General features: G+C 42.4%; 1 protein-coding gene across 3 annotated transcripts in view; it reads left to right on the top strand.

The window, feature by feature from the left end:
• RABGEF1 (RAB guanine nucleotide exchange factor 1) overlaps positions 1 to 13,151 on the top strand; it is a 60,261-nt gene extending 47,110 nt beyond the window's left edge. For all 3 annotated transcript variants that reach the window (XM_057747772.1, XM_057747770.1, XM_057747771.1), the window contains exons 5-9: positions 923 to 1,004; positions 1,896 to 2,028; positions 3,297 to 3,388; positions 8,035 to 8,291; positions 10,833 to 13,151. In XM_057747772.1, the coding sequence (XP_057603755.1) occupies positions 923 to 1,004; positions 1,896 to 2,028; positions 3,297 to 3,388; positions 8,035 to 8,291; positions 10,833 to 11,231 (963 nt within the window). In that variant the 3' untranslated portion in view covers positions 11,232 to 13,151. The remainder of the gene's footprint in view (positions 1 to 922; positions 1,005 to 1,895; positions 2,029 to 3,296; positions 3,389 to 8,034; positions 8,292 to 10,832) is intronic.
• Positions 13,152 to 13,906: the final 755 nt, after the last annotated feature.

Raw genomic sequence — 13,906 nt, 5'->3', positions numbered from 1 at the left:
TCTTAGACCGTATTCATGCCCATCTATGATGACATCTTTATGAGAAAGCTTGGAGAAATTCCTGATTTTGGTGTCAGAATTTCAGCTGAAGAATTAGTTTGCTTCTTACATTTTGGACACTCAGTTATGTGACGATTTTCACCTTAGTGATGATTGCTAGAAAGTTTAGTTAGAGACAGATTTATGGGCTGACTTTTTGCTAACTTCTGTATCTTCAGGGAATCCATTTTTGTGTTATCTTTCCTGGCTTTCCTTTCTGTTTCTGTTTCTCTCCATGTTTTGTTTTGTTTATCATTTTCTAGGTTATTGTGCTAAACTATGTTCATCTTTTATATAGACTTCAAATATTTTTGGAAGAAGGTGGGGAATAAATATATGTAAGCACACATACATGGCTAATGACTGTACTTGGCGTTTCTGAGGATTGTATCTACTGTAGATACTTGGAGCTGTTGTAAAGCTCTTCATACTTATTAAATTGTTAATGCCGCTTCTGAAAATGAATCACAATGAAATAACCAGAAAGAAACCGTCTTCACACAGTTGTTTATAGCTGCAATATATGATTAGTGAAAAAAGGGAAAGAACCCAAATACACAGTGATAGAAGATGGTTAAATAAATTGGTTAATATAATGGAATATTATAAAGCCATCAAATGGTTAAGTAGATTAGACTAATCAAAATGTACACAAACATGTAAATTATCAAAATATGCATTGTACCCATATAAGAATACGTACGTACAACAAAAAGAAATAAGAGATCATGGAATGTTGTAAGTAATATTAGTGGGCAGGCTTTTCTCCCCTGCCGCATTCATTTGTAAGTACTTTTGAGATTAGTTCAAGGAGTGGGTTTTTAGAGCTCTCCTCATGATCTTTCTTCAGCCACTGAGCAGCCTCTCTGTCCCTTTGTTTCAGGATTTAAGCATTGAGGAGCAGTCAGAGTGTACTCAGGATTTTTACCAGAATGTGGCTGAGAGAATGCAGACTCGTGGAAAAGGTAATACTTTGTTAGCCCGCCTTCGAGGGATTGCTGATAGCTGCACAGGGCCTGCTGCTGAGTCTCTTAGCAGTTTCTCTCTTTCTCCAAAGGCTTGGTTGGTTTGCCCACTCTGTTCTATAAAATTACTACGCTGATTTTCAGGTGGCTGATTTTATACTTAGCAGTATCTTTGAAAACCACCATGTATATCATTCCAAGGTAATCAAGCAGTTGGATCATTTCTTGAGCAATGTTTAATACTTTTATTAGGGGTAGGGACAGAGGCGACTAAAACCCCTTGGGAAGTTTCTAAATGAAGCCCCCACCTTGGAATTGCCATCATGGTGAGTCATTATTCACAGTCATATTCCTCATGTGAGTTGGGACAGGAAAGAAATCGAGAACCACTGGCAGTGCTGTAGGTTTTTAGGGATTCTTCTTGAACTTGACTTCCATTGATGTGGATTTTAGGGTGTACTTAGCCTACATGCATATCTGAGAAATCCACCCCATATGTATACATCAGTGCGACCTCTAAAGGTTTACAGTAAAACTCAGAAAAACGAAAGGGCAAGTCTTGCCAGCATTCATTGGTCTTGGGAGTTTCAAGTGCTTTTCTAATGTAGCAGTAGGGAAGGACCCATGCTGAGACCTTCCCACTTGGGAGGGTGTGCACCCATTAGGTTCTGCCAGGCAGCTTAAGTGAGAAGTAGGGACTCTGTAAAAGGCAGCCCCAAAAGTTGAGGTAATTTCTTAAAGGGTACTTTTTAATGTAACATTTTATTGTTTCTGAGTGTGTTTAATGTGTTTCTGGTAAATCAATTTTCTGCTACATTGAAAGTACTGTGGAAACATACTCTTAATTTTAAATATTCATCCTTCATTCAAATATCTATTTGGATATTTCAGTGCCTCCAGAAAGAGTTGAGAAGATAATGGATCAGATTGAAAAGTACATCATGACTCGTCTCTATAAATATGTGTTCTGTCCAGAAACTACTGATGATGAGAAGAAAGATCTCGCTATTCAAAGAAGGATCAGGTAGTGGATTGTTCTGCTTTTTCTTGTTGTGTTTACTACCTCCTATTGGAAGAACACATTGCAGAAAAACAGGGCACTTGAGTTTCAACCCTTCAGAGCAAGTAACAGCTAAGGTACCTGCCATCCTTAGCATATAAACTCCTTTGTGGTATCAGAAAGAAATGTGGTAAATTGACAGGAGGAAAAGGCTCAAGTCACCATCTTGCTTATCCATTTGAATCCAGGCAGCTTTAGATAAGAACCGTGTGTGATACTTGAGACTGTTCAAATATCCAGAATTTCCAAGGAACAGGAGGACATTTCATTGTTCTGTCATCTCATTGCACGGACTGACTTGTCAGGCAGGAAGCTGTGAGCGCCCATATCAAGGCAGTGTGTGTCGTTTTTCCTCATTCCTGCCAGGCGTGCTCGTGATTCAGCTGTTCCTCCCAGCGCATCTTGCCACGAGCACTGCGTTGCTAACACTTCACAGGGCACCCACTCTTCCATGGCCAGGGGAGTGAGCCCCAGTGCTCTGCATGCCAAAGGCAGCAGAACACAGAGGACAGAGGCCTCTACATGTGGGAGCAGGGCCGAGCCTGAGCACGACGAGGTGCTTCTGGAGGGGAGGGGCCTGGGAATTGCAAGTGGGCTTCCTGGACAGCGCGGCTGACGGTGGGTGGCTCTGCACGGGATGGTGTCTCACCAGATGTGAGCAGTTGATCTCGGGAAGATGGGAGACAGAGCCAGCAGTAACCAGGCGGGCTTTGGACCGAGGTGCAGGCTGAGAGCGTTAGGCAGGCGGGCGGTGAGGGGCAGCAGCGGGGTCTCTGGAGTGACGTTGCCATGTGACCAGGAACCTCAGTGACTCGGGCGGAAGTGACGCGTGCCTGTCGACCTCTCACTCATGCTCTGGTGCGCCCCGGCAGCCGAGGGCACAGCCGGAAAGGCGGCAGCGAGGACGGGGGCAGCAGAGTCTTCTCAGATCTTTGTTCTCCGATATCAGGAGCTTTTCAACCATAGTGTAATCTCATTTCAGCTGCGAAATTGTCTCCTGCTTTCTTGTGATAAGCGCAGGAGAGAAGCCTTGTCTTAGGATTCCAGTTACTCCGGCACGTCAGCCGAGCTTCTAGTGTGTGTGTGGGCCCAGGATTGCCTGATTAGTCAGCGGTGGCCCCGTCTTTTCCCGTGACTGAGGAAATGTTAAGGTAATCACTTACAGCCCATCCTTGGAATCGTTTTTCACTGTCTCTCTCTCTCTCTCTCTCTCTCTCTCTCTCTCTCGGTAGAGCCCTGCACTGGGTCACACCTCAGATGCTTTGTGTCCCTGTTAATGAAGAAATTCCAGAAGTGTCTGATATGGTGGTGAAAGCAATTACAGGTCAGTGAAACCAAGAGCTTTTGTATTGGGTTGTTTTCCCCTTGAAGTTAGCATTTGGCTTTATAAATCTACACTTACTTCAGTGGGCAAAAAGATAGTGTTTCTGAAGTACTTCTAAAATGCACACTGCCAAAGCTATGTTGGAATGTGGTAAAAGTGATTTAAGAGTGTTAGTTTTATGAATTTGAAGCATTCAGATTAGCAGGTAAACCACTTTCCTCCATCTTCCATGACCATTTCTTATTTCTTGAGCATTAAACTAAAGTCAAATACAGCTAGGTTAAATTTCTTAAAACTCAGTTTCATTTATATATTCAAACTAATTTTGAGAGGTGGAATTGGTGAGGCAGGGTCATCCCCAAGCTAGAGTTATGTATTAAAATGATGCCTCTAATTGGTTGTTCATCAGAGATGTGCTTTGAATTACTTTTCTGGTTTGTTCAAGAAGTAAATGAAGTGCCCTAAATCGATGTGGCTCTGACATTCTGGACAGGTCCAGGCACCTAATAAGTTTCTGTTTCTTATTCATAGGAAATAACCCAGCAGAAGTGCAACACAAAAGTTAAAAAAAAAAACAAAACAAAAAACAAAAAACCTCCTAATGGAGAAGACATCCAACTTGCCCAGCTTCTCCTTAATTAAGGAGAAGAGTCGGAAAGACTTGCTGATTTGGAGATTGTTAATGAAATTCTGCTGGGAAGGAAAGTGGGTCAGCTGATGTTTAGCAGTGTTGGAGACATGCCATTAAGTAGTCTCCTTTGGTTATAAGAACCAGAGACTCGAGTTACAGGAAGAAATGAGGGTTTGCTTAAGGTATTATCAGAGTTGGAATGGAGGGAAGGCTGTCACAGAAACTTAGCTCCAGGGCCCCTCTAGCGACTGAGTTGTCTGCTGGTTAACATGATTCTTCCACTTTCTCAGGTTCTGCTTCTCTTTGTACATCTTCACATTTCAGCTCTCATTAAGAAATGAATTATTGGGCTTCCTAGGTGGCGCAGTGGTTGGGAATCCGCCTGCCAATGCAGAGGTCACGGGTTCGATCCTGGCTCCAGGAAGATCCCACATGCCACAGAGCCGCTAAGCCCGTGTGCCAAAAAAAAAAAAGAAATGAATTATTTTCTGTATTTCCCTGTGTACAGTTTACCTGGCCTCACTAAATACTGTTCTCTTTGTTGTTCAGAGCTTTTCTTCTAGGCTACTCATGGTCCCATGAATGACTGCTTTGGGTCAAGGCCCACCCCCTCCCCTACCTTTTGCTCAGGGAACGTCCATAAGAGATCACAGGTGAAGCCTGAAACTTGTACTTAAGTTTTCTCCAAAGACTCTTACTAAAAAGTTCAAGACCAACTGGTTTATGTTTAAAGTACTTCATAGGAATTTATGAAAAAGCCACAGGACACACCTTTTCTGAAAAGCCACCTGGTAAAACCAGAAGCTACAAGTGCCAAATCGTTGTTTCCTTAAAAGTAGAAATAAGAAAAGAGGATGTCGATACATCAGCAGTTTATTAATAGAATTTGAGAGGTGGAGCTTTTCTCTTGAGGCATCTAAGATAGAGTTTCAAGAGATCTTTTGATGGTAAAAATACAGCCACCAAATTTTAAAAGCCTTCTTACTCTCTCATCTTAGCCCCTCTGCTTGCCAGTCCAAGTGCAGACACATTCTGCCTCTGAGGACCACAGTTTGTATGATCACTTTCTTCCTACTGTAAACTTGTCGGCCTTTGAAAGGACAGTTTATAACAGTAGTCTTAAATAAGGAGGTAATCAGTGAAATTTCTCCAAATCGTCCTCTGTGCTACTAATCAGGACCATCAGTTTTATTTATAAATACACTGAGCTGAGGCCTTTGCCATGTCAGTTGACATCTGTCTTCTCGTGGGTAGAACCCCCGGATGCTACTAAACATCCCGCAGTGCACAGGACAGTGCCCTGCAGCAGAGTTATCCAGCTCAGATGGCAGGAGTGCCCAGGTTGACTGAACCAGAAGTACCACCTACTTTGTTTTCAAAATCCCATTGAAGATAAGTCTGGACACCTGCTAAGATAGAGTACTCACCTTCAATCCTCTTTCCTACTGATTAAAGCCCTGAATAGAAGACACAAAGCAGTATCTGAGGACTCTGAAAAGTAAATACTAGCAGGCAGATTGGGAAGGGGAGTCATTACTAGAGGAACAGCTAATACAGTGGTGAGTTTCCTGTTTTGTTTGCTTTTCTTTCCATGTCTCCTAGTTTAGACTTTAGGGCAGAGCAAATCATGGAGCTGCTCTTTGGGATGGGCGATCCAAAAACAGAAAGAAACTTCTCTCAGACTGAAGGATACTTAGGAAGGGTGGGTTTCACTACAAGAAAAAGAGTGTGGGAGAAATCCCTGGGGTTTTGTTTTCCCCTTTATTCTCCTTCCTATTCCTTCTGTTTTCTTCCTTTTTACACTGCTGGCCCTGCACCTCGGCAGTGGCAGCTACACACGTGTCCAGATAGAAAGGGCACACGTGCCTCGGAGATAATGCGGGTTCGGTTCCCAGCCACCGCAAGAAAGCAAATACCACTATAAAGTGAGTCACACAACTTTTTTGGTTTCCCAGTGCTTACAGAAGTTATGTTTATGGCAGACTGTAGTCTCTTCAGTGTGCAATAGCATTGTATCTTAAAAAAAACAATGTACGTTGACATATATACACTACCAAATGCAAAATAGCTAGCTAGCTAGTGGGAAGCTGCCGCAGAACACAGGGAGATCAGCGCGATGATGGGTGATGACTTAGAGGGCTGAGATAGGGAGGGTGGGAAGGGCTCGCGGGAGGGAGGGGATATGGGGATATATGTATAAATACAGCTGATTCACTTTGGTGTACAGCAGAAGCTGGCACAACCGTGTAAAGCAATTAAATTCCAATGAAGAGCTTAAAAAAAAAATGTATGTACCTTAATTAAAAAATACTTTATTGCTAAAAATGCCAAAGCAATTACTATGGTAACATCAAAGATCACAGATCATGATAACGAATATTTGAAATACGCAAGAATTACCAAAATGTGACACAGAGACACGAAGTGAGCAAATGGTGTTGGAAAATGGCACTGAGAAACTTGCTCGCACAGCTTGCCACAGACCCTCAATCTGTAAAAAAAACGCAGTGTCTGTGAAGCGCAATAAAATGATGTATGCCTCTGACTCGCTTTTAATTTGCTTTAAAACTTATAGAATAAAGATTAATGACAAAATGATTAAATGTTTGAAATAGAGAATGAAAACCAATAGTAAAAGGCAGAAGGCTAAATAGGGTGAAAATTGTTTAAAAAAATATATATACATATATATATATATAGAGAGAGAGAGAGAGATACACATGCATTCCCCAAGATCTTTTTGGTAATAAGTTCTATTTAAATAGAAAAAATAAATAAATAGACGAGACGTAGTAGCAATAATTACAACCCAGAATTATAAGATAAAAGGAACTAAACAATAAAACAAACAAAAATTATGTAATTCATACGATAGACAGGTAAGTAGGGGAAGTAAAAGTATTAGTAAGTTACAGTAAGTCCTCTGCACTGTCCAGTGTTCCTGTCCCGCACACGTTCGTCTTCCATGGCTGGTAGTCCTGCGAGGGTTTCCTGGGTAGCTGACCTCAGGGATGAGAGCTAAGAGCAGAAAGAACTCTTTGGCATGGACCACCATCCCATGTAAATCTGAAACTTTTATTCCCACTAATGGCAAGAAATTGGTGTCAAATTAAGCTGCCTCAGCTCTTTTCTTTCATGATGTTCTAGACTGCAGGCAGATGCATCCACCCAGAGGCACACACCTGCCCTCCTCTTGTGTTGTTCTGACAGTGCTGAGTTTGTACCTAACTACTCCTCTTTGCCTCCTAGTCTCTGTGACAAAGAATGTGAACGTATAAGAGCCCACCAGTTGGACTTAGTGGTAGTTAAGGGCAGTGAAATAATTTTTCTCTGAGAGAAATAAAATATTGTTCATGCGGTTAAATGTATACCCATGCTCATCGCCACTGCTAAGCAGCAGGCTATAAGTGTCATAAGGTGTTGTAGGTATTTGTTGCTAGTGGAGACTTACATGCTGCAGGGATTGGCCACCATCGACCTCCATGTGATGGATTTCAGCCGCTTGCACTTGGATATCCAGTACAGAGATGTCTTGTATCAATATAATAGTCACATTTCTAAAAAGCATTAAGCAAATGAGGCCTTCTAAACTGAGTTTTACAATGTATTAAGAGGAACAAAAACAGAAAAAGTCTCTGCTTATTTCTCCATGGAGCAATAATACCATCATGATTAAAAGAATGGGCTTTCAGAGTCAGGTAGACTTGGCTTCAAATCCGTCCCTTTTTGTTGTATGATCTTGGGCAAATCATTGAACCTCTCGGAACCTCAGTTCCCTGAATAATAATAGTGCACGTACGTAATCTGGGGGTGGAGAGCACACTGTGCAGGGCCTGGCTCGTGGTCAAGTGTGAGCTAGTATCTGCTGTGGTTGCAGTCTAAGTTTTTCATACATTAACTGGTGGAGAAGAGGTTAGCAAGGGTACCTCTGTACTTTAGATAAAACATGGTTATCCTAATGCCGCTTTGATGTCATGATTTTCTCACTAGAAGCAGCATCTTTTCTCCGTTGTAGATATCATTGAGATGGATTCGAAGCGTGTGCCCCGGGACAAGTTGGCCTGCATCACCAAGTGCAGCAAGCACATCTTCAATGCCATCAAGATCACCAAGAATGAGCCAGCTTCAGCCGATGACTTCTTACCCACTCTCATCTACATTGTTTTGAAGGGCAACCCCCCACGCCTTCAGTCCAATATCCAGTATATCACCCGCTTCTGCAACCCAAGCCGACTGATGACTGGAGAGGATGGCTACTATTTCACCAATCTGGTAAGTGTTTGGTTTCTTGGTGTTGTGGAGAAGAACCAAGAAGGTATTTATTTTAAGGATAGGACAGGTCACTCGCAGGCCTGTGACACGATAGTGCTCCTGAGTCGAGGGGTCCGCGTAGCTGAGGAGGCTTGCTTGGTGTCACAGTGCACATGTGACCAGGCCATGCACACATGCCACCTCCCAGGACTTGGCCATTGTGGTTCCCCTACAGGACGCATGATAGCCACATGGAGGAGTCCCCGCTGCTGCGGTTGGCCATTGCTCCCCAGGGTTCTGGGTGTAAGAGCCACTCACTTGGTTGTTTCCACCATGAAGAAGTCAGATCTTGGACTGATTCCTTTACTAAAAGATTTAATATTTATTTTGTGTTTTATTTCTATAAGTTACCTCTTAAAACTGAATACTGAGATATTTTAAGAAAGCATAAGTTTAGAGGATATGAAATGATTTCCAGCTGTTGTTTTTCTACAGTGCTAATTAGCCCTAGGCAGGCAGTAGTAAGGTATGCATATCTAAGTCATAAGACCGAATGCTTCCTTTTACTGACCGCTGGACTTCTGCTTGTTTGCTTTAGACTAGATTTATTGTCAAGCCAATGAATTTGAGCCTCAAAACACCTTATGTTCTTTGTTTCCTGTGCTGGAAGTTGTACAGGATGATAGGGAGGGAGGGGAGGCCAGGTTACATAAGGAAGTATTTCTGGTAAATTGTCTAAAAATATGGGTACTTGAATCACTTACACTCTGCAGCTTCCCAGCCCCTGACCTGCAGCCTTAACTGTGTTCACACCCTCTTTCTTCATCCACTTCTTGCCTGATGCGGAGTCTGGCTTCTGCTCCCACTGCCCCAGTGAAGCTGCTGTGGCAAAAGTAAAAAAAATCCGCCAGTTGCCAGATCCCATGGGAACGCTCAGTTTCACGTCACCTCTTTAACACTCCTTATGACTCCTTCCTTCTGGGACTTCTCATGTGCCTTGGCTTCCACAAGTCCACTCCATCTTCCTGGGCTCTTTGTAGGCCTCGTGTCCTCCACGTCCCCTTGAGTGTGTTATTCCCTCGGGTTCTGTCCTCTGTGCATCTCTCTCCCTAGTCTGTCTTCTCGGGTCATAGCTCTGCTGGTCACCTGCCCAGTGATGACCCAAGGTCACCTGCTTTGACCTCACACTGAGCTCCGCTTCCAGCTATTTATTGTCCCTCAGACTTAGTGTGTTCAAAACTGAAGCTGCTTTCCCATCCAGTGTCTCTTTCTTGTCCAGTATGCACGTATTTCCATCAGTGGCAGTACCACACAACTACTCCCCTAAGCCAGGAACGTTAGAATCGTCTTAGGTGCCTCCTCTGTCCAGGTGACAGGCTGCAGCGATTCCACACACAGTTAGACAGGCACATTCTCATCAGATGAGTCTGTTGAAATAGATTTGGTAAATATTACTTAAGGAGGTGATTCTCTTTTTTTATGAATGATAAGGTAAGATCCTGTGAATGAGTTTCTCAGAGGAAATTCTGAGATCTGCCTGTTTTCTCCTGTTTATAGTGCATGTTTTTTTATATGAAAATAGCTTTTTTAAAAAGAAAGTGTGAAAAAGGTGTGTTCTGCTTGTAGAAAAATTTAATTAATATAAGGAAATATAACTAACATGTCTGTGTCACTCAACATCTGCCCCAGCATTTCTGTACTATGATTGCTACCATGTATTCATTGCTTACTACAGACCCATGAGTTAAACATGTTACATGTGTTATGTTGTTTAATTCTCACAATAGATCTGGGTGGTATTTCCCCCATTTTACAGATGTGGAAACCACAGAAGCTTAGGTAACTTTTCTAGAGTCACACAACTCCGGGCTGTTAAGTGACAGAGGTGACAATTCACATGGGTTGTCTGATTTCAAAGCGTATTCTTTTAACCGTTTGATGTTAAAATATCTCTTTGAGGACCACAGGTCTGGTCTTTGTGCCACACCAGTACCTGAGGACATGCCCAGTGGCTGGCATTGCACTGGGTGGGTCTTGTGGAGCTGGCACGGCCTCAGACGAAGGGTCTTGTGGGGCATGGCCCCCAGATCCTTGGCCATGGTGCTCCCGGCCACCACAGCAGTTCCTCTGCCTTGCACCATGGCAGGGAAGCAGAGAGCCTGTGACTTCAAGGAACCACACAGGAAGCTCTGTGATAACCATTGTGGAACAAATACTGACGGTGCCGCTTCAGATACTTCACTCTGTGCAAGACCCTAAGACCTTCGAACAACCCGAGGAGAGGACTGAATTTCTGACAGACTCGAAGTTGGCAATTAGATTCAGTTTTTTTTTTTAAGGAAGAAATGTGTCGTTGCAGATGGGAGTATAAAGGAAACTACACGAGTGGCTGTGAGTTGGTGATTTTTGAAGCTGAAGTCCATGGAGGTTCATGAGATTGTTTTGTTGGACTTTTGATTCTGCTTTAAATTCTCCATAATAAAAGGATTTTTAACATTCTCTTTGAATATTTATAGCTTTCCTCGTATAACTATAATAAATAACATTCTCTTCTTTTTATAGTGTTGTGCCGTGGCTTTCATTGAGAAATTAGACGCTCAGTCTTTGAATTTAAGTCAGGAAGATTTTGATCGATACATGTCCGGCCAGACTTCTCCCAGGAAGCAGGAATCTGAGAACTGGTCTCCTGATGCTTGCTTAGGTGTTAAGCAGATGTATAAGAACTTGGATCTCCTGTCTCAATTGAATGAACGACAGGAAAGGATTATGATTGAAGCCAAGAAACTCGAGAAAGACCTAATAGATTGGACGGATGGAATCACAAAAGAGGTTCAAGACATTGTGGAGAAATATCCGCTTGAAATTAGGCCCCCAAATCAGTCTTTAGCAGCTATTGACTCTGAAAATGTTGAAAATGATAAACTTCCTCCACCGTTGCAACCTCAAGTTTATGCAGGATGATGAAAATTTACGAGGATAGTATTTATTCGAGCCTAAATTGTAGCCAGCCCTTACTACAGCCCACTGATTGGGGTCTAGAGTATAACTGAATTGCTTATAAATATCAGAGCATTTTTAAAGGTACAGTTTGTGGGGATTGTTTTGTTTGTTTCGTTTTGTTTTTCCTGTCTTGGGAGGCTTAGTAAATAATAAAGTACTATTTATTTGAGACACTGAAAATAGAGTCATTTAAGGCTTGTGTGAAAGTTTTGTCTCTAAATCTATATTTTCTCCATGATTTTCCTATGTGCTTCCTCTGTGGCATTCAGTGTTTTGGATTTGGTTAAATAATTGCCTTTTAAAGGATAAAACAAATGAATGCCACAAAAATGTCTAAGAAAATTCAATGGTACCACTGTTCTACAGTTTGAAATAATTTTATAATTGTAAAAATAGAAGATATATTGCTAAGTAAATATGTAAAATTGTAAATATGTAAAAAAAAAGAAAGGAATGGTGTCTGCTGTGCATGGCATTTCATGTAATAATTTTTTTTTTTTTAGTTTAGAATGAAATATATTGAATGTTTGCCTTTAACACCATTTTATTTGGTTTGCCCCACTAAAATGAATCTAGAAGTATTTACACATACTCCCTTAAAATATTGACTGCATCTTTACAATGTGTTAGCCCTAGCTTTGGGGTCCTGTACAGTCAGAGACTGTGACACCGTTGAGGTGCAGGATACTTTTCAGGTCATATAAAGTTACTGAAGCAGATTGCCGATTGAAGACTGAACCACGCCTCCCGCACCTCTTCCCTCCTTTCATTCAGCAGATATTTACTGAGCTCTTGGTAAGGGAAGCGGACCTGGGTCTGAGTCAGAAGACAGGAATGAACAAGTCTCTGCAGGTGTGCGCTGATGGGGAATCCCCCCTCTGAGCGTTAAAGTGCAGGGGGTCCTTTCTGCCTCCATGGTGTACCTTTGGCTTTATGGACAACCCAGACACGTGTGCTGTAAGCCTCTTTCAGGGTTTCTCAATTTCAGTACTGTTTGGGGCCTGAGGACTTTTTTGTTTGGGCGCCGCCCCGTGCATTATAGGGTGCTTAGCAGTGTCCCTGGCCTCTACCCCCACTAGATGCTAGTAGCAACCCCCCCAGATGTGAAAAATCGTCTCCAGACATTGCCAAATGTCTCCTGGGGGGCAGAATTGCTCCCAGTTAGGAACTGCTGAACTATTTTGTAAGCAAAAGAATTTTCCTTCTGGTGGGTAATGTGATGTAACCAAAGAATGTGACACTAAATGCACAGTATAACATGAACTGAGAGCTCATTCAGTGAGGCTTTACAGCCCCTGGCAGCATAGAACCTTTTCTAATCCTAATGGAGCCTTTCATAACCTAAATACACCATTATGATCCTCCTTGCAATCAGTGATTTCTACACATTCTCGGTGTACCTGTGAAATTGTAATTCCCAGGGCACCATCTTTGAACAAGATCACATCACACAAGCAGTTCAGAAAGCTTCCTTTGCTTTTCCAGTATCTTCCTCATGGTGGACCACAGATTTGTAGTGCAGTAGTTTTGGAATAAAACTGGGGTGGATGTAAAACTTTTTACTTACATTAACGTATAAAATCCATCACGTTGACACATCGGTTGTCCTAAAGCATGAAGACATGAAGCAGTTAACTGAGTCAGCTGAGCGCCAAGCTGACTTGGAATGTAATGAGTTACCGTCAAATGCCGGGAGAATCTGCTGGTAGAAACCTGGGCCCGGATGGTCTTCGTAGAAAGCGTTCCCCTTTTTCCTTTTCTATGTACTTTCTAGGTGCTAATCCAGGTATACACACTCTTAATTCTCCTGGGAATATACTGTTCTTTTAGTCGTTGTACATTATGTTTGTTAAATAAAATGCCTATCAGCCTCCCCAAAAAGCTGTCTTCTTTTGACTTCTTACCTATGTTTAAAGTAAATTGCTCAATTGGTTTTTTTGTGTATATATCATATTGGTTGAATTCTTCATTTTTGGACTCTTGCCTTATATTTCTCTTAAGTCAGCATCCATACTATGGCCAGAGTTTCTGTTTTCTCAACAAGAAGTATTGATATTTTATGTACTAGTAATGTGATTGGAATAACCCTTTGGAACAGAAGTCCTTATCAATAAAGTTTCCTGATCCATCCGTCTTCCAAATAGGTTAATTTTTGGTTCTTCATCTTAGGAAAATATACGTTATTAATATTTTCACATTATAAAGGTTTCCTTTTTAAGCCACAGCCATCATTATACTTAAAGATGAAACAGGGGACTTCCCTGGTGGCGCAGTGGTTGAGAATCCAATGCAGAGGACATGGGTTCGATCCCTGGGCCAGGAACATCCCACGTGCTGCAGAGCAACTAAGCCCGTGCACCACAACTACTGAGCCCACACAGCGCGACTGCTGAAGCCCGAATGCTCTAGGGCCTGTGTGCCACAACTACTGAGCCCGTGTGCTGCAACTACTGAAGCCCCCATACCTAGAGCCTGTGCTCTGCGACAAGAGAAGCCACCGAAATGAGAAGCCCGTGCACCACAACAAAGAGTAGCCCCTGCTCACCACAACTAGAGAAAGCCCGTGTGCAGCAACAAAGACCCAATGCAGCCAAAAAAAGAGAGAGAGAAAAGAAACAGACTAATTAAAATTAAGA

The sequence above is a fragment of the Hippopotamus amphibius genome, chromosome 9 (genome assembly GCF_030028045.1).
Source record: "Hippopotamus amphibius kiboko isolate mHipAmp2 chromosome 9, mHipAmp2.hap2, whole genome shotgun sequence".
Lineage (NCBI taxonomy): Eukaryota > Metazoa > Chordata > Mammalia > Artiodactyla > Hippopotamidae > Hippopotamus > Hippopotamus amphibius.
Note: the sequence above shows the minus strand (reverse complement) of the source record. Positions and strands in the feature narration are given on the sequence as shown.